General features: G+C 44.1%; 1 protein-coding gene across 1 annotated transcript; it reads left to right on the plus strand.

Annotated features, from left to right (window-relative positions):
• Nucleotides 1-4,527: 4,527 nt before the first annotated feature.
• LOC117465580 (uncharacterized) lies at nt 4,528-18,085 on the plus strand. Its single transcript, XM_071206918.1, has 3 exons — nt 4,528-4,827; nt 13,364-14,434; nt 17,333-18,085. Exons 1-3 carry the CDS (start codon nt 4,528-4,530, stop codon nt 17,690-17,692), a joined length of 1,731 nt encoding a protein of 576 aa, XP_071063019.1. The 3' UTR covers nt 17,693-18,085.
• Nucleotides 18,086-18,472: the final 387 nt, after the last annotated feature.

Consider the following 18,472-nt stretch of genomic DNA (forward strand, 5'->3'; position numbering starts at 1 on the left):
ATCCCCACAGGACTTAAAAAGCACCTAACTAGATCATGAAAATCGCGGGGGTATCCCCCGAACCCCCCTAACATGTTTGGACCTCGGTATTTAGGAAATCCTGGATACGGCCCTGGCTAGAACAACAAGTTGGCCCTCTGGATGGGGAATTTGAGTTCAGAAAGAACAAAGATGGAACAATAAATAAACAAATAGTTATTTGCACGCACTGCAAGAAGGAGTTTCAATTCCACCGCACCTCTTCAAACCCCGAGCCTGTTTTTCAGGTTTCAGGCTCGAAAATGACATTCCCAGAACAAATGACTGTAACTTCAGTTCTAAAAGGTTTATATGAATATTTGTTGTTATCAAAGCAAGGTTACATCTGTGAGTTGGATGTAGAAGTGTCAGAATCAATATAGATGTTTCTGTGTCAGAGTAAATTCAGATGGAACATAGCAAAAAAATGTAAATTCCTGTCTCCGCCTAAAGAAAACCCATTACTTATAGTGAAGACCAACCTTGAATGATGGGTTAGTAGCCTAAAAGCTTTAGGAATCCAAATTATAACATATAATAAGTACCCTGTATCAAGATTGAGGCAAAACAAGTGACATTTGACCTTTTTAGAGAGGTTTATGAAAATAAAGTCCAGGCGGAATAAGCTTTGGGCACATTTGGGCCCATTTGGGCCCATCAGTGCCATTTGACCTTTTTCAGATACCAGACTATAAAAATCATTGTATTACATTGAATAATCACTATAGGTATTCATTCCATTAAAAAAAAAAAAATTAAAAAAATGTAAATAAAAAAAAAGATTCTTAAAAAAATATAAAAAATATTTGTGTGAGTGTGTATAAAAAAAATCAGGGTCCCCGTCGGCGGGGACCTTCGGGCTTAACAGGTTAAAGTACCATCTCAACGCTAAGCATGCGTTTGTTGGGACTTCCAGTGTAACACATGGCTTGCGTCAGACCACCCTGAAAAGAACGCAGGTCAGTAAGCAAGTACACCTCAGATAAATTAACCAACACAATTGCCAAATGGGTTGCAAAGGACTGTAGACCGATTAGCATGGTTGAAGACAAGGGCTTCGCCGATGTTTTGAAAGTTGCGTCCCTCGACACATCCTACAAGCCACCATCAAGAGGCACAATAATGACCAGAATCCACGAACTCTATGACACTGAAAAGGAAAAAAGAAAAGAGGCTTTAGCTCAAGCGGATTATGTCGCCCTGACAGGAGACCACTGGACGTCAGTGAGTAACACTAATTACCTGGGAGTAACTGCACATCAAATCACTGAGACATGGGAATTGAAATCCTTTGCGCTAACTGTAATGAAAACAGAAGAACGTCACTTTGCGGAGGCGTGTGCAGAACAGTTTCAAACTGTAGCACGCAAGTGGGAAATTGAAGGGAAAGTTACAACCATAGGGACTGACAGTGCGCGCAATATGATTGCTGCGGCTCGTATTCTACCTTACGATCACATGCCCTGTATTGCTCACATTTTACAGAGAAGCATCACTGTGAGTCTCTCTGACAGTGGATTTGTCGGTGCGTTGGCCAAGTGTCGCAAAATTGTGGGCCATTTCAAGCACAGCACGGCTAACACAGCGGAGCTGCAAGTAGAACAAGGGCCACTCGGACAGAAGGAGGAGCCACTGATCCAAGACGTTCCAACACGGTGGAATTCCACGTTGGAAATGGTCAAGCGCTTGATCCGCAACCAAGCTGCAATAAAAGCAACCCTGGATCAACAGCAGCATAAACTTGTTATGCTGACACCACCAGAATGGGACAAAATCCAGAGACTGGGGACCCTTCTAGAGCCCTGCCGGTAAGCCTTCCATCATATAATGTGACCATTCATTGTAGGCTGAAATTAAATTAATTTTAAACGTTAATCTACAATTAAATGTAACAGTGTGTGTGTGTGTGTGTGTGTGTGTGTGTGTGTGTGTGTGTGTGTGTGTGTGTGTGTGTGTGTGTGTGTGTGTGTGTGTGTGTGTGTGTGTGTGTGTGTGTGTGTGTGTGTGTGTGTGTGTGTGTGTGTGTGTGTGTGTGTGTGTGTGTGTGTGTGTGTGTGTGTGTGTGTGCAGGGTGCGAACTGGAGGGGAGCAGGGGGAGCTATAGCTCCCCTAGTGGTGACATGAGCTCCCCTGGGAACATGGTTTGTGAAATTTGGGGGGAGCTCTCTAAAATACTGATATGATGACCAAATAAATTCCATTTTGGGCATGTTTTTCTTCCCAAAGGTGTAAAGTAAGTGACATACACTTTTAGAGTTTATGATTCATGAAAAAAGTGTCGCCTGCTTGCACCGTGCACGCTGCCCGCAGCTCCACCCACTACCCACTCACTCACAAGCTCGTTTAGTTAGCTCTGCATGTTTACCAGGCATTGTTGCTGCTGCTGACATGTCGAAAAGAAAAAACAACTTACCTTGGGCAATTTCTTTAAAAAGACGGCCAAACAACCTGATCAAGAAGACCAACCGAATGTAGCTGGTGGTAGCCCATCGTACGTTGTGACTGCTGCTACAACAGAACCGAGAGAGGAGGGAGCTAACGTCAGTGCTAGTGCTAACTTGACAGCTAACGTTAACTTGGGGGCTGAGAGACACAAGAAGACGAGCCGTTGTGTGTGTGGCGTCGCGTCTCTCCAGGCAGTGAGAGGGTTGTGTTGTGCTATAGCTGTATTATTAATATTAATATTGTTCATGGTTGGTGCCGCTGGCTGCTCGTATCGCGTGTTGTCGGCTCTGTGTAGGCTACAGCCCATGTGAAACAAAGTAGCCTGTTTTTGAGTCATTTTAAATGTATTTAATTAAACAGTCAAACGTTACATTGGTGGTCCGTGGATTATTTATTATCAAGTTGATTGAAGTTTGCGTAGCCCATACATGCTCGGGAAATCTGTTGACATGAACATGATCCATCGGGACGTTTCATGTAAATGTAGACCTGTGGCACCACCCCGTGTGCAACAGATTTTCTCTTTATAATAGGCCTATGTCTGTGCTGTTGCTATTAAAGGTGGGGTAGGTAAGTTTCAGAAACCGGCTCGAGTGCACTAAAATTTGAAAGTACACAGCCAAAAAGAATCCGCCCCTTCCTTCAGACTGCAGAGCACCTCCTCTCCTCCAACACACATGAACGCGTACATGACTTAGGTTGGCTATATAGTTCAGGGGAATTGTAATTTGTAAACCATACAAAACAGATAATTACCTGTCCAAGAGAAAAAGAGCAACCACGGCGTCAGATTTCAACTCGGTGTGTATGGGGGTTATTCCCTATCTTTATTCAAGAGCGTGGTATTTAAATTTGAGAGCATGATACTTTATTGATTTCCTTCACTCAAACCCTGTCATCGCACCAAAGACAAACCAAAGAGTAACCGCCCTTACGGGACGCTGTAATAATTAAAGCGAACGCACCCGCAAGGACACCTGGCCTACTATTGGTTGAGGGATTTTGACAGGATTGTTGCACAAAAGTTTCGAGCGCGAACAGAATAAATCTGAGAGCAGAACAAATCTGTAAGCAGCAATATATCTGAGTGCAAGCGTACAGTTTGAGCAGAAGCAGAGCAAATCTAAGTGCAAGCAGGCACTATTTGAGTGCGAGGACAGGGTTTGAGGGAAATAAATACATAAAGTATGCTCTCAAATTTAAATACCACGCTCTTGAATAAAGATAGGGAATAACCCCCATGTGTTCCATCAGTAGTCGCCATCGTTGAAAAGCAACTCCGATATTGACTCTGGTTTGAATTCTCCTAGTTTCCACTTTGTTTTTGTTCCTAATTTGCTCCGTTACATTATTTATTTTATCACCAGTAGACGATGTTGAACCTAACTCTGCCATGGTGAAAGTGGCTGCCTGTTGCTGGCGAGTCATTGAAGTACTGCTGCATTGCACGCCCAATGAGGGCACGAGATACATTTGTGCGTGCATGAGATGGAAGGCTGACAGACAGGGCCGGCTAAACGGATTGGTTGTACTTTTTACAGTATTACGGCTTCCACAGATGAATTGTTTTTATGGATTTTTTGTCAAAGCACTTAAGATATTCATTGTTATCGGGATGTTAAGAGCATTCCATGGAATATAACAAAAAGTGTATCTCGAGCCGGTTTCTGAAACTTACCTACCCCACCTTTAATGCACGGATCAGCATTTACCCAACCCCGCAAAAATAAATAAAAATCCCGGCTCCCCCGGAGACCGTGGTATAGTTCGCACACTGTGTGTGTGTGTGTGTGTGTGTGTGTGTGTGTGTGTGTGTGTGTGTGTGTGTGTGTGTGTGTGTGTGTGTGTGTGTGTGTGTGTGTGTGTGTGTGTGTGTGTGTGTGTGTGTGTGTGTGTGTGTGTGTGTGTGTGTGTGTGTGTGTGTGTGTGTGTGTGTGTGTGTGTGTGTGTGTGTGTGTGTGTGTGTGTGTGTTCCACTGCAGGTATTTAACTGAGATTCTGGGTGGGGAGGCCTACGTCTCCTGCTCTGTGGTACTACCTGCCCTCTGTCACTTGCGTCGTGTAATGGAAGTCTCTGATGAGGACCCTGCATATGTGGTGAGATTTAAGGCAAAATTCAAGGAAGATCTAGCCTCCCGCCAAGAACACACCAACAATGCATGGCTCAAGATTGTGACGGCACTGGATCCACGTTTTAAAGATTTAAAGAGCCTGCCCAAGACAGACAGAGGAGCGGTGTGGACCACACTTGGAGGCATGCTGCGTTCACCAACCAGAAGATCTGCACACACTGAAGATGGGCCACCCAAGAAGAAAATGAACATTCTTCTACAGATGGGCTCAGATTCAGAATCGGAGGAAGAGGTACAGCCTGACAGAGCCATACACAGGTACAGAGCAGAGCCCACCACTAGTATGGAGGACTGTCCCTTGCAGTGGTGGTCATCTCATGCAGGAGCCCATGACAAGCTGGCCCCACTGGCTCGCAAATATCTAGCCACTCCTGCATCCACAGTTCCATGTGAAAGACTCTTCTCAGTTGCAGGTCACATTGTGCAAAAGAAGCGGTCAGCTTTACTCTCAGAAAATGTGAACAAGTTGGTTTGCCTCAGCAACTGGCTAAAGGATGAATAGAGAAGAGGGCCACATGTAATTGTGTAGGCCATGTTGTGTTGGCCATGTTCTTTTGGTTTGATATAAAAGAAGAAAAAAAAGAGGTTTAATTCAAATAAGAGAGATGGCTATTTGCTAAGTTGGCCAGTAAGTGTGTTAAAGAAAGAATGTTCTTAACAACACCATCCTATTGTTTAGAGCAGTGGTTTTCAACCCTTTTCATATCAAGGTCCATTATTTGTTCTGCATTTGAGCCACGGACCACCATTTGATGAGATTTAGACTCTCAGACCCAAGACTTAGAATATTTTGTTATCGTTGGATACGATTTTGTCCACAATTCCATGCTGTATTGATGGATTTGTTATAATAAACATACATACATATTGTATGTTAAATGGATATACCCGCCTTCTTTCATGTATCTTTCCATTCCCACAACAATATACATAAAGAAATGGCATATTTTGGACATAGTTCGAATGGTGATTAATCATGATTAATTAATTTTTAAGCTGTGATTAATCTGATTACAAATGTTAATCGTTTGACAGCCCTAGTTTTTATGTTTCATGTGGAACTACTTGAGCAGGTCTCCCTTGGAAAAGAGATCAATGATCTCAATGGGATTTTATCTGTATAAATAAAGGTTTGAAATTAAATGAAACTTCTTTGCAAGATAAATACAAGTTGTCATTTATTGAGCTGCTTTTGGCAGAAAGTAGGAGCACAATAGACACCATTGTAAGGTTTATAGTGGAGGTCATTTTAATTTAAATCAGTATTAAATCCACTTCAACATCAATTTATGTTTTGGAGTTTGGAACATTTCAAAGATATCCAGCAATATTAATTCACAGAGGAGTGATGTATAAATACTAGGGCTGTCAAACGATTAAAATGTTTAATCAGATTGATCACAGCTTAATTAATGATTTCATTAATCATGATTAATCACCATTCCAACTATGTCCAAAATATGTCATTTCTTTATGTATATTGTTGTGGGAATGGAAAGATAAATGAAAGAAGGTGGATATATCCATTTAACATGTTTATTGTAAAAAAATTCTGTGTGTCAAAATGAAAGAGAGCACCTATCAATCATCAAACCGTGGGGTCTTAATTCATTACGTGTTGATTTCTATCAACAGGGGAGTACTTCAGGAAAGTCGACAGGGGGGGGGCTAGTGGAGTACTTCGTGACCACAGAGCGTGAACGTTGTGATCAGTGGCGGGGGGTGGCTACCTGGGCTCAAGCCCCGGATGTTTCACTTAAAACATTTTTTTTTTTTTTAATTATTTTTTAAATGTCTCGGGAGTAATGTGCAGGACTGGAGTCCACCAGAGAGGCAGCCGCTGCGGGACATTAGCCTGCGTACTGCGTAGCCTTCCCTGTCCTGAAGAAGAAGTTATCCTTCCTAGTGCCTGACGAGTTTTAAGCTAATAGTAATAGCCTATAAAGTTATGGATATTAGAAAGTTATTTTCATCGAAGCAGGCGCCACAAGCTGCTGCAGCAGCAGCAGCAGCAGCAGCAGCATCAGCAGCTGACAACAATGTCATCACCAGCAGTGAAGAAATGGTTGATGTTTCAGGTTTGTGAATCTAATGGTGATATCTGCACTCTGGCTGACTGAGTAAGAAGTGAAAAAGAGTGATGTAACGTTAATGTTATAGCTAGTAAACATGGAGTAACCAAGGCAAGGCAAGTTTATTTATATAGCACCTTTCAACACAAGGCAATTCAAGGTGCTTTACAAAAATGAAAGACATTCAGACAAAGGCATTTAAAAACAGTAAAAGATAATAAAATAAACATTAAAAGAAAAAATACATGAGTAAAAAGTGCATGAATAACAAGTTACAGTGCAGTTTAAGATATGAATAGTTCACACAGAAGTTCCACTTTACTGATTGTTGCGACCTGGCTCAAAAAGCCACAACAAAAAGGAGACACAACATGTCAACGGGGAGGTAAAGGTGTTTATTTGCACCACACTGTTCAAGTCAACTCATGGTTTATACTCATCAGAGCCGGGTGCCTGCATTTTTGTTGCATCAACAACTTTTCTCAAATTCTCTCAACTCACCCTTAAAGGGAAATGGAAACACTTTTCAAACTGCTTTCCATGCGACAATATTACCATTAGGAAATGTATTTATCTAGTCTATTTCCAATGTAAACGATCGAGATACGCGAATTTACTTTTTGAAATACGTGCCTAATGACCATGGGCGCTTCCATTGCTCCGGGACTTTTCCAGTGACGTCACTGACTGGGTACGGCTTCCTGGGCCAAAGCTCAATAACAAACAACATGGCGTGCAATGCACCAGTAGTTTACATTACAAGAAAACGGTCGTCGTCAGGAGTTTATTGTATTGCTCCAGGCTGCACAAATGGATGTTATACAAAGAAGGAAGAAGTACATTTCCATAGGCTGCCACTAAAGGATGAGAAGCTGCTCAAAGTCCAGTCTGGATGCCTGGTTCAATACAAAACATTGGATTTGAAGCCAGGATCTGTTCCCACAATATTCGATTTCTCAACGTATGCAGTCGGGAACACCGACCGTCCCAGCACGTCGGCCGCGCAAGACAATGACAGTGTCAACAAACGTGAAGTTCGAGCCACCAAACGAGTTGCTTCAGCTGCCGAGAGAGAGGTAAATATTGCAGCACTACCAGATTACTAGCTCACACATGTATTTACTGACACAGTGTGACCTTATTAATTAACGCAATCGCGTCCAAACTAAATGGTAGCTATTATTATGACGCACAATAGAGAATTGGGGGTGTTCTATAGCTCAACTAATTAAACTGGCATACACACGCTCATCTGTCGAAAACAGCCCTAAAAAGGCTAGTATTGCTATTGATGGATGGTATTGCAGGACCCAGAGCGCACGGAGCACAGAGCGGACAGCAGATAACGGAATTGCAGTTTTATTGCTTATAGATTATCAGAACATTTCAAAGGGGACACAGCCCCATTGGATATTAACCTATGGATTAACTACATCATCGTTTTTATCGTTGTAATGCCATTGAAGACCAGACAATGAGGAAGGTAAGCCGTTAGCCTGGCGTATGTTAGTACCTAGCGCCACTTGTTTTGATGTACGTTTTTGTGGATAACGTCGCGAGTTTGTATCTTTCAGTGTTGAGGTGGGCACCGTTAGATTCTGTGTCTCCTTGCGATCATAAACTATGTGTTGGATGTGCGGCTAGGATAAGTAATAAGGGAGCTAGGAGTGATTTTCGGTGCAGTAATAGGTTAGCATTTTCGCTCGGGGCTAATTCAGAGGCTCACTGTTAGCATTGTGTTTTTTTAATTTTTTTATTCCGGATCGTATGCCACTCTATTCGACCGAATCGGTTCATAAGCATAGGCCATGGGATGCCTGGTAACTGTAGATGCTTCCACATCAATGTCATCTCCCGACGAATAGTCAAATTCATCGTTCAAAACGTCGATCTCATTGCAAAATTCCTCCATCGCTGCCATATCTGCTACGTTGTGTTGACTTCAGGTGGAGCGAAAACACAGCCAGTGACGTCACCATTTGGGACTCTCCTAATGGCAGAGGCCTGGTCCCGGAATTCCCCACCCGGCCGGCGGATAATTAATTTTCTTTTGGCGAGTAATATCATATACAATAAATATTACGATCAATATCCATTGTAAAATGAATAAACTACCGGAATATTATAACTGTAATTGGTGTTTCCTTTCCCCTTTAAGTGTGTTAAACTTAGAATAATTAGTTCAATTGATAGACTGTGTAGTCAATAAAACACTGAATGAACTAACTACCCTAAGTCTCATCAACTTATTCGTTTTAGCAGTACCAACAAAGTTATTAAAGTTGTTTAAACTTGACTTTATGTTCAGTGAAGATAGAAAGTTGTCTGGTCTAGCAATCTTAAATTCAGACAACTTTTTTGAATTAACAATTGCTCTGGCTACCAAATCCAACATTTTGAAACTGGTGAAGTGAATTTCTGAAACAATTAACAATCAAAAACATACATTTATTCATAATGTAGTAACTTTGTTGAAAGTGCAGTAGCTCAAGGCGGAACATCAGCAGCACATTATTAATAGAACAACAAACTATGCCTCGAGTAATATATGTTTAAAGGCAACGCCTTTCTTTGAAACATCTATCCAACTGCAAACAAGCCAAACTTAAAAACATGCTACAGTTCAGCAAACAGATATTGTATTGGTTAATATTTACGTGGATAAACAATAAACAGTTGTGCCTTTAACCTTATCTGTATAGAGTGCCACAGTGACGCGTCCTAAAACTCGGAAGTAAACTCTATCAATCATATCGATTATATTTATAATTAGAAAATTATAAAAGTAGGGTAGACATGTGGAGATTATCCGGCTGAACAAAATGTGATCTGTCTCTTAAACGTGTGTCAACCACAGACCTTATTTCGAGCTATTTTCCAAAATCCTATAGAGAAATTGCATTGCTTTTTGTCGGAGGAACCCATGTGCAGCTTACTTCCGGGTTTTAGGATGCGTCACTGTGGCACTCTATACTTGACAGATATATTATCGTTTCATAAAATAACAAGCTAACATATGATTCCAAAATTAACAACAGAGGGAAAATCCAGCACCCTGTTTAAAAGGAAATTGTTAAACATTTGTAATGCAGTTTAGCTGGAACAGAACAAGTCTTGCTGGCTGCCTTGGAGTTGTGCAGCACATCAAATAACCACATTAAAGAACCTTAAGGTGGAACCCAGACAGGGAAGGGAACCACATCTCTATATTGTGCCCTGAAGCAATTTGTTTCGCAGTCCATGAGCCCGAGCAGAGCAGGTGCCTCCCCCAATGTCCATGATTACCTTCTGAATGACCTCAAAGGTATCTTTCAGTCCCTTAGGATAATCAATGTTGAGGCTGTAAAGTATGCCCATCAGCACAGCAAAGCCGGTTGGTAAATCTCGCAGCTTGCGCAAAACAAAGCGCCCCTCCAGGATAGCAGCAACATCCGCAATATTCCTTGGTAGGGCTGCCGGCTCCCGTTCTTCAGTGACGATCAGTATGCCAACATCCACTCCGTTTACAGCTGCCGCCTCCTCTGAGTCAGTGGCCTGAATTATATCAGAAAACATTGAATAACTAATCAATCAATCAACAACTTTATTAATCCCGCGAGGGGCAATTGGTTTTGAGCAGTTTATGTCATGTACAGGGAGGAACATACAGGAAGAAAAACACACAGATAGATACACCCGGGGGCAGAGATGTGGATCATTCCAATTTACACGATAAGTAGTTTCATAGCATCACAATAACTAAATAAATAAATAGTCAAGTTAAAAAACCTACCAAGAATTTATAAGTTTGAGTGCAGAGGGGATGAATGATTCTCAAAAGCGATTAGTCTTAAGAGCATGTAGAGCATATCTACGCCCTGATGGCAACAGATGAAATTCATCTGCAAGAACATGGCCTGTCAAGATGGGTGCTACATTAACACTAAGGAACTCATCTCTTATTAAGTTTGAAACGTACCTCGCAGAACTTGATGAAGTTGGAGGGATACTCCTTCATGAAATATGGCAGTCCAGGAAGTGCTGCAGACCTTCTGTTCTGGTTGGAGTTCTGCAAAAACATCAAAACAGGCATCAAGAAAATAAATTAGACAGACCAGGGGCCTGTACTACAAAGCAGGATTTGAGGTTAGCGAGGTCACTTCAGGTTTAACCCTGGGTTTTCTGTTCTACGAAGGTGGTTCACTTCTTACTGGGATAGATCAACGCGGTAACTTATGCTGAACGCCTAACCTGCTCCGGAGCAGGTTATGTTCATGATATCAGATCAACTCCTACAAAAGCGCCGCCTACTGACCAATCACAGCATGGTGCTCACGGATCGTAAGAACCAAGAAGTTAAAATCATAAACCGGCTAAAAGCAACACAGTTTAAACGGACAAATGCAGAAAGGACAGCTGGCAACATTTCACCGACTGTGTGAATGCTAAATGAATAGGCTTATATATCACTGCCCACCTAGAGCACGATAGATCTGACTATATTACATTACATGTGATCCGTTACATTAATGTGTTGCTTGGATGTGTTTTTATGGCATTGTAAAGTCCAAAAGTCAACATTTATTGTAAAAAAGATAGATGTAATAATTTTCATCATAGACAACATGTTTTTATCAAACGAAATATTCTGCTTCAATCCATATTTATTAGCTTAGTCTTTCAAAAACTAAAATGTTCACCGAGATAAAAAATAAAAGAGTTTGGTCTCCGGCATGTAAAGACATCACTGTATTAACGGGGCGGTCTAGCAGCAATCTAACAGCAACTTCTTCACTTACTTCAGAATTCAGAGACTCCAGCAGACTGAATATTTGTGTCGCGTCTCTCTCGTGCTTTGTACAACTCGAACAGTCTTGGCAAATGCCGGTCGAGTCCAGAAAGGAAGGACTTGGGGAGGTCAGCAGCCACAAGACGCGTGAACTCAGCAGCAATCTGTAAGGACCAAAACAGAACCCCAATATTAAAACATTCAGAAGAATAGATTGCTCTCCTGTTCGTCCCTGACCCAAGATTGGACAGGGAGCGGCCCCTGCAGACACCCACTGCTGCTGGCTGCCTTGGACGAAGGACAGCACAGATGGGTGAAAAGCAGAGAATACATTTCATTGTGCATGTGTATTTGTGTTTTGTGTTGATGTGTCGTCTCTAGTGCTGGGGGGAAACGATTATTTTTTAAACGATTAATTGGGCGATTATTTGATCGATTAGTCGACTAATCTAACGATTATTTTTCTGTTGTTCAATTCATAAAAAACGTAATGTAAAAAAAACGTAATGTCAAAAAACATTTGTTCACGATACTGTGTCTCAGGGGATCTTAATATTTAACAAACTATTAATGTGTTATACCAGATTAACGGAAATAATCTCAGCTAACTGACGATACAAACCGTTTTTACCAAAACAAAACACAAGTCTCATAAGAAGCATCTAAATGACCCCTGAGCGAAAAATGCTAACGGACATTGGCACAGAACTCAAGATAAAAGTACCCTTATTACTTATCGTAGCTGCACATACAAAATATCCGATTAAAGCTGAGACTCCACAGATTATGTAGGTATATAGTTTCACCGCTGAGTGATCCGGACTCGCGACAGGGGAAGCAAATACAGTCATCACAACACGTACCTTTACAGAGCTTCTTAGACCCTCCAGAAAAACGCGGGCTAAAATCCTTGATTATGCGATCAAACATGCGGGGTTTTATGTGATTTTATGCGGTGAAATTGCGGGAAGTTGCAAAATATGCGGAAAGTTGCGAAATATGCGGAAAAAATAGATATTGGGCTGTCTTATTTATTCTCTCTCACACACAACCTGCCACTAACGTTAAACCCCTTTACTATTCAATTAAACACATCCAATGTTTATTTATTGTAAAAGCAATTGGGCTATTTTAATCACACTCTCTCTCTCACTCACACACACACACACACACTTCTCCGCCTCATTCTGTTTTCATTTACTCGTTCGTTATTATCTGACCAGCTTCAATCTTGTAGGCTACTCACTTCGTTTCGTGTAGCCCTCGAAAGGGTTTTGGAGGTCGATGCCTCGGTGAACGTGAGCTGTTTGGCTTTCTTGTCCGCAGCAGCAGAAAGCATTTTTCGAATGTTTGAATGAATCAAAGTGGGTCGTCACCGTCGATGTTCTCTTATGCTCCAACACAGTTGCACGGGGTGCAGAATAGTTTCCCCCCCAGACATCGGGGTACTGCTTTGCCCGGTCTTTAGCAGAAATGTTCGTCGGTAAATTAGATGGATTAGATGTTTTCATCTTGGTGAAGAGAAACTCTCGTCTAGCTTCTAGGGAGATCGTCTCACCACCGTAGCTGTCAATCTGATCAAAAGACGTGTTCAATGGCATTAAAATGAGAAAAAACGCGGCTGAATCGGTTAATCCATAGGTTTTTAACGTCTATGTATAAACAAATGATTGAATTTATAATCCATAATTCCATTTTATTTAAAATCGGAGAGCAAATGCTAGCTGCTAATGGTAGCCACCACAGCTAGAACTGCTTGTTGCTGTGGGTGACCCACGTGTGTGTAGCGACGCGTCGACGCGGAAATATGTCGTCGACATTGTCGACGCAGCACTCCTCCGACTGCACGCATGTGTTGATGTGTCAAAGCTGTATGACAAATAAACAATTCTTTAAAATTATAAAGAAAAAACGCTCCTGTGTATCAGCGCAAACTCGTCTGCCAGAGTGGCAGCCTGCTGAAGAGTAGTCACTTTCTGCTCATTCAGCTAGAGCTCCAAGCAGCTGTGGTGGGTGATTCTGCAGTTACACCTTCTGGTCCTGCTGCCTCCTTTGATGTGAGCAGGCATATTAATTTGGTCCCTGTGTTTCGGGAATCAGAGGTGGAAGTCTATTTTGGTGCCTTTGAGCGCATTGCTGCGGCCCTGCACTGGCCAGAAGACGTGTGGGCTATTCTATTACAGTGCAAGCTAGTCGGCAAGGCTCAAGCGGCTTGCTCTTCTCTTTCTGTCGAGGATAGTTTGGAGTATGACAAGGTGAAAGGTGCTATTCTCAGGGCATATGAGCTTGTGCCTGAGGCCTACAGGCAGCGTTTTCGCGGCATAAAGAAAGCTGCTGGCCAAACATACGTGGACTTCGCGAGGGAGAAGAAAGTCCTCTTTGACAGGTGGTGTAGAGCGTGTAAAGCGGATGACATCGCTTCCGTATGTGAGCTGATGCTGTTGGAGGAGTTCAAAAACTGTGTACCGGAGCGTACGGTAGTCTACCTGAATGAGCAGAAAGTGACTACTCTTCAGCAGGCTGCCACTCTGGCAGACGAGTTTGCGCTGATACACAGGAGCGTTTTTTTTCAGCGGGATCCTCCTCAGCGGGACCCTCCTCAGCGGGACACTTATCGGAGAGCTCCTGATAGTTATGTTCCCTGTGCCAGTGTTCCATTGTTAGGTCCCAGGATAGACAGAGCGTGCTATTTTTGTCTTGACCCAGGTCACATGATAGCAGATTGTGCAGCTTGGAAGCGAGAGCGAGCAGCAGGTGGCAAGCACCCAAAAGGGGTGGGCTTGATTAAAACAGTGTGTCCTAGTAGGCAGGTCACTGTTAAAATGGGCCCTGATGAGTGTTTTAAGCCATTCATCTCTACTGCTTTTGTCTCTCTGTCAGGGAAGGTGGAGGATCAGCGACAGGTTACTATGTTACGAGACAGTGGCGGCTCACAGTCGTTCATTCTTGCGAGTGCACTGCCCTTGAGTAATGAGTCCGCCTGTGATGTAAGTGCCGTGGTAAGAGGTATTGAAATGGGTTTTGTGCCTGCACCGCTCCACAATGTCCATGTCCAGTCCAAACTGGCTACTGGTTTCTTCACGGTTGCCGTACTCCCCAGATTTCCAATCGACGGTGTGGATTTTATAATGGGAAACGATATAGCTGGAGGTAAAGTGTACCCTACTCCAGAGGTTGTTGACATTCCAGTTCCTGGTGCTGTAGATGATAACCTAGCTCTGACTCATCCGGAGGTATTTGCAGTTAGTGTTTTGACCAGAGCTCAGGCCCGTAAGCAGGCTCAGGATGTGGATTTGTCTGATTCTTGGCTTGTCTCTGCCCTATCTAACGACAGGTTGACCTCTGTTGATGGATTAGTGGAGGGCCCTCCAACGGTGTGTGATGGTGAAATAGAACCTGTCGCTATTGCTCCAGAGGTGGCTATGCCTTTGACCCGTGAGGCGCTCATCACGGCACAAAGGGATGATCCTACCTTGATCAAGTGTTTTAACGCTGCTGAGAACCCTAACGAAGGCAATAAGAAACAATTGTTTTGTGTGGATGACGGGGTGCTGATGCGCCGGTGGGCTGACCAATCAAGTGATGCAGATGTTGGTTCAGGTGGTGATTGGAACAGCGTTTATCAAGTAGTGGTTCCTGTGAGTTGTCGGCAGCAGGTTCTGGTGTTAGCCCATGAGCACCTGTGGTCTGGCCACTTAGGTGTGACTAAGACTTATGACCGGATCCTTCAACATTTTTTTTGGCCAGGATTGAAAGATGACGTAGTGTGTTTCTGTAGAACTTGTAGCACATGCCAGGTGGTGGGTAAACCAAATCAAGTAGTTCCTCCAGCGCCGCTGTGTCCTGTTCCGGCTATTGGTGAGCCTTTTGACCATATCATTGCTGACTGTGTCGGTCCGTTGCCGAAGACCAAGGCAGGTAACCAGTTTCTGTTGACTGTGATGTGTGTATCGACACGTTTCCCTGAGGCCATCCCTTTGCGTAAAATCACTGCACCCGCCATCATTAAAGCACTGACCAAGTTTTTTACCACCTTTGGGTTGCCGAAGGTTGTGCAGACTGATCAGGGAACTAATTTCCTTTCCAAGGTTTTTAGACAAACCTTGCAGTCATTGGGTGTTTCCCATTCAGTGTCTAGTGCCTACCACCCAGAGTCACAAGGGGCACTTGAGCGTTGGCATCAGACATTGAAATCGATGCTTGGTAAATACTGCCATGACACAGGCAGGGACTGGGATGAGGGTGTTCCCTTCGTGTTATTTGCTATTCGTGACGCAAAGCAGGAGTCTACTGGGTTTAGCCCAGCTGAACTAGTGTTTGGGCACAATGTGCGTGGCCCATTAAAGATGCTGAAGGATAAATTGGTGTCTGAGTCCCTTCCGAAAACTGATGTGAAGAAGTTTGTGTCCCAGTGTCGTGAGCATTTACGACAGGCGACGAAGCTAGCAAGGGAAGCTCTTGCCTCTTCGCAGGAAAACATGAAGGGCAGGTACGATAGGAGAGCAGTTAAGCGGCAGTTTCAGCCTGGTGAGCAGGTGTTGGTGTTGCTGCCTACACCCGGATCTGCTCTCAACGCGCGTTTCTCAGGTCCGTATGTGGTTGTAAGGCAAGAGTCTGACACCAACTATATCATTGACACACCTGAGCGTAGGAGAAAAACAAGGTTGTGCCATGTTAACATGCTTAAGTCCTATCATGCCAGGGAAGCTTCCCAGGGAGACCAGCAAGGTACTGTGGTGACTGCTGTTCCCAGCGTGGCCACTTCCCTGGCCTGTGCAATGTCGGTGGTTGAGGATGACTTGATAGTGCCCTCTGGTGGTCAGCAGTGTGGTAGGTTATCGAACTCTGAGTTTATGCTGAGCTTAGAGTCTAACCTGGCGTATCTTCCAGAAAGCCAGCGAGGCGACGTAGTCGGTTTGGTTCATGCTCACCCGACCCTATTTGGTGATGTGCCATCGAGCACTAATGTGTTAAAGCATGACATTGATGTTGGAAATGCTCATCCAGTTAAGCAGCATGCGTATCGTTGCCACATAGAGAAGAGGGAGAACATGAAAAAGGAAGTGTGTTATCTGCTGGAAAATGGCTTAGCCAAGCCTAGCTGCAGCCCCTGGAGCAGTCCATGTTTGCTTGCTCCTAAATCTGACGGAACACCGCGTTTCTGCACCGATTTTCGCAAGGTGAACGCCCTAACTGTTCCAGACTCTTTTCCTTTACCCCGTATGGACGATTGCATCGATAGTATTGGTCCTAGTGTGTTTATCACGAAGTTGGATCTCCTTAAAGGATATTGGCAGGTCCCTCTCACTTCTAGGGCCTCAGACATCTCTGCATTCGTAACGCCGGACCACTTTATGCAATACACTGTGATGGCTTTTGGCATGAGGAATGCCCCAGCCACATTTCAGCGGTTAATGCAATTAGTGTTGGGGGATGTGCCCAACTGTAATGTGTATCTTGATGATGTGGTGGTTTTTTCCGATAACTGGACTGACCATATGGCTATTCTCGCATGTGTGTTCCAGCGACTCGCAGGAGCCTCGCTAACAGTGAATCTGGCAAAGTGTGAGTTTGGCAAGGCCACTGTCACCTATCTAGGCAAACAGGTGGGTCATGGGCATGTGAGGCCCGTGGATGCTAAAGTGGAAGCCATCCTTTCCTACCCAGCTCCAGCCACCCGACGTGAACTCCGGCGGTTCCTCGGTATGGCTGGGTACTACCGATGTTTTTGCAAGAACTTTTCGGTAGTTGTGGCACCGCTAACTCAACTGTGTAGCCCTAATGTTCCATTTCTATGGACTGAGGAGTGTTGCCGCTCCTTTAGCTCTGCCAAGTCTCTCCTCTGTAGTGCTCCAGTGTTGTGTGCGCCTAACTTCATCCTTCCCTTCCAACTCGAGGTGGATGCTAGTGGTTCTGGGGCTGGTGCTGTTCTGCTGCAGGAGGGTGATGGGGGTGTGAGCCATCCTGTGTGCTACTTCTCGACCAAGTTCAAGCGACATCAGCTGAATTATTCCACCATTGAGAAGGAAACTCTGGCCATGCTCCTTGCCCTGCAGCATTTTCAAGTGTATGTTGGGTCCAGTTCAACGCCAGTGGTGGTGTACACCGACCACAACCCACTCGTATTTTTGTCCCAGATGTTCAACCACAACCAGCGGTTGATGCGCTGGGCCCTGTTGGCACAAGACTTCAACATCGTCATCAACTACAAGAAAGGAGCAGATAATGTTGTGGCCGATGTACTGTCCCGCGGGTGAGACTTCACGATCTGTCCAACCGTTGGAGTGTTGTTGGTAACTGTGGCCAAACACTGGTTTGGTTTTATGGGGGGAAGTGTTACGTGCCGTAGTGTGTGTGGGTGTGTGTGTGTGTTTTCCCTCTCTCTCCCTCTGATTTGTCCCCAGGTGCAGCCTCTTCCCAGGTGCAGCCTCTTCCCAGGTGCTCCTACTTTGCAATCAAGGATTCCATATAGGACCGGAAGAGGACGGCAGTGAGGCCCCTTCTTTCTCTCCTTCTCGTCTGGCTGCATGTGTGCAGCCTGTCTCTGTGTACAACCCAGCCTAGTTGTGTTGTTTATGGTACCATTGTGTTGTAATGTGGCTGGTGAGCCGCCTTACGTATTGACGGATTAAAAACCTCACTTAAACTCCTTCAGCCTTCCGTTTCCTCTCCTTTTTCTCTCGTCCGGCTGTCTGGTGTGTCGCTACTTCCCTTGGTATCCCTAGCTCTACAAGGGAACGTAACAGGGGTGTACATGTGAAAGCTTTATACTCACTTGTCTTTCTGAAAACAATGCTGGCCATCTGCTTTCAACCTCCGCCGCACGCAGCTCTAATGATCACCGCCGCAGCTCCCCCGTTGTGAGAGACCGTTGAGCGGAGCAACACACACACACACACACACACACACACACACACACACACACACACACACACACACACACACACACACACACACACACATTTTATCTACCTCTGGAACAAGCTAAACTAGTTATAAATATGTTTATTCTTCACTGTCGGGTCACCCATTACCGG

This window comes from Pseudochaenichthys georgianus, chromosome 20, assembly GCF_902827115.2.
Source record: "Pseudochaenichthys georgianus chromosome 20, fPseGeo1.2, whole genome shotgun sequence".
NCBI lineage: Eukaryota > Metazoa > Chordata > Actinopteri > Perciformes > Channichthyidae > Pseudochaenichthys > Pseudochaenichthys georgianus.

What these genes read in the sequence shown, in the direction of transcription:
- LOC117465580 (XM_071206918.1), top strand. Translation starts at nt 4,528, where the DNA reads ATGGAAGTCTCTGATGAGGACCCTGCATATGTGGTGAGATTTAAGGCA. An exon ending in ATTCAGAATCGGAGGAAGAG is followed by an intron (nt 4,828 to 13,363) that starts GTACAGCCTGAC and finishes CCTGTGTATCAG; the next exon opens with CGCAAACTCGTCTGCCAGAG. An exon ending in CCTGTGATGTAAGTGCCGTG is followed by an intron (nt 14,435 to 17,332) that starts GTAAGAGGTATT and finishes TTCCAACTCGAG; the next exon opens with GTGGATGCTAGTGGTTCTGG.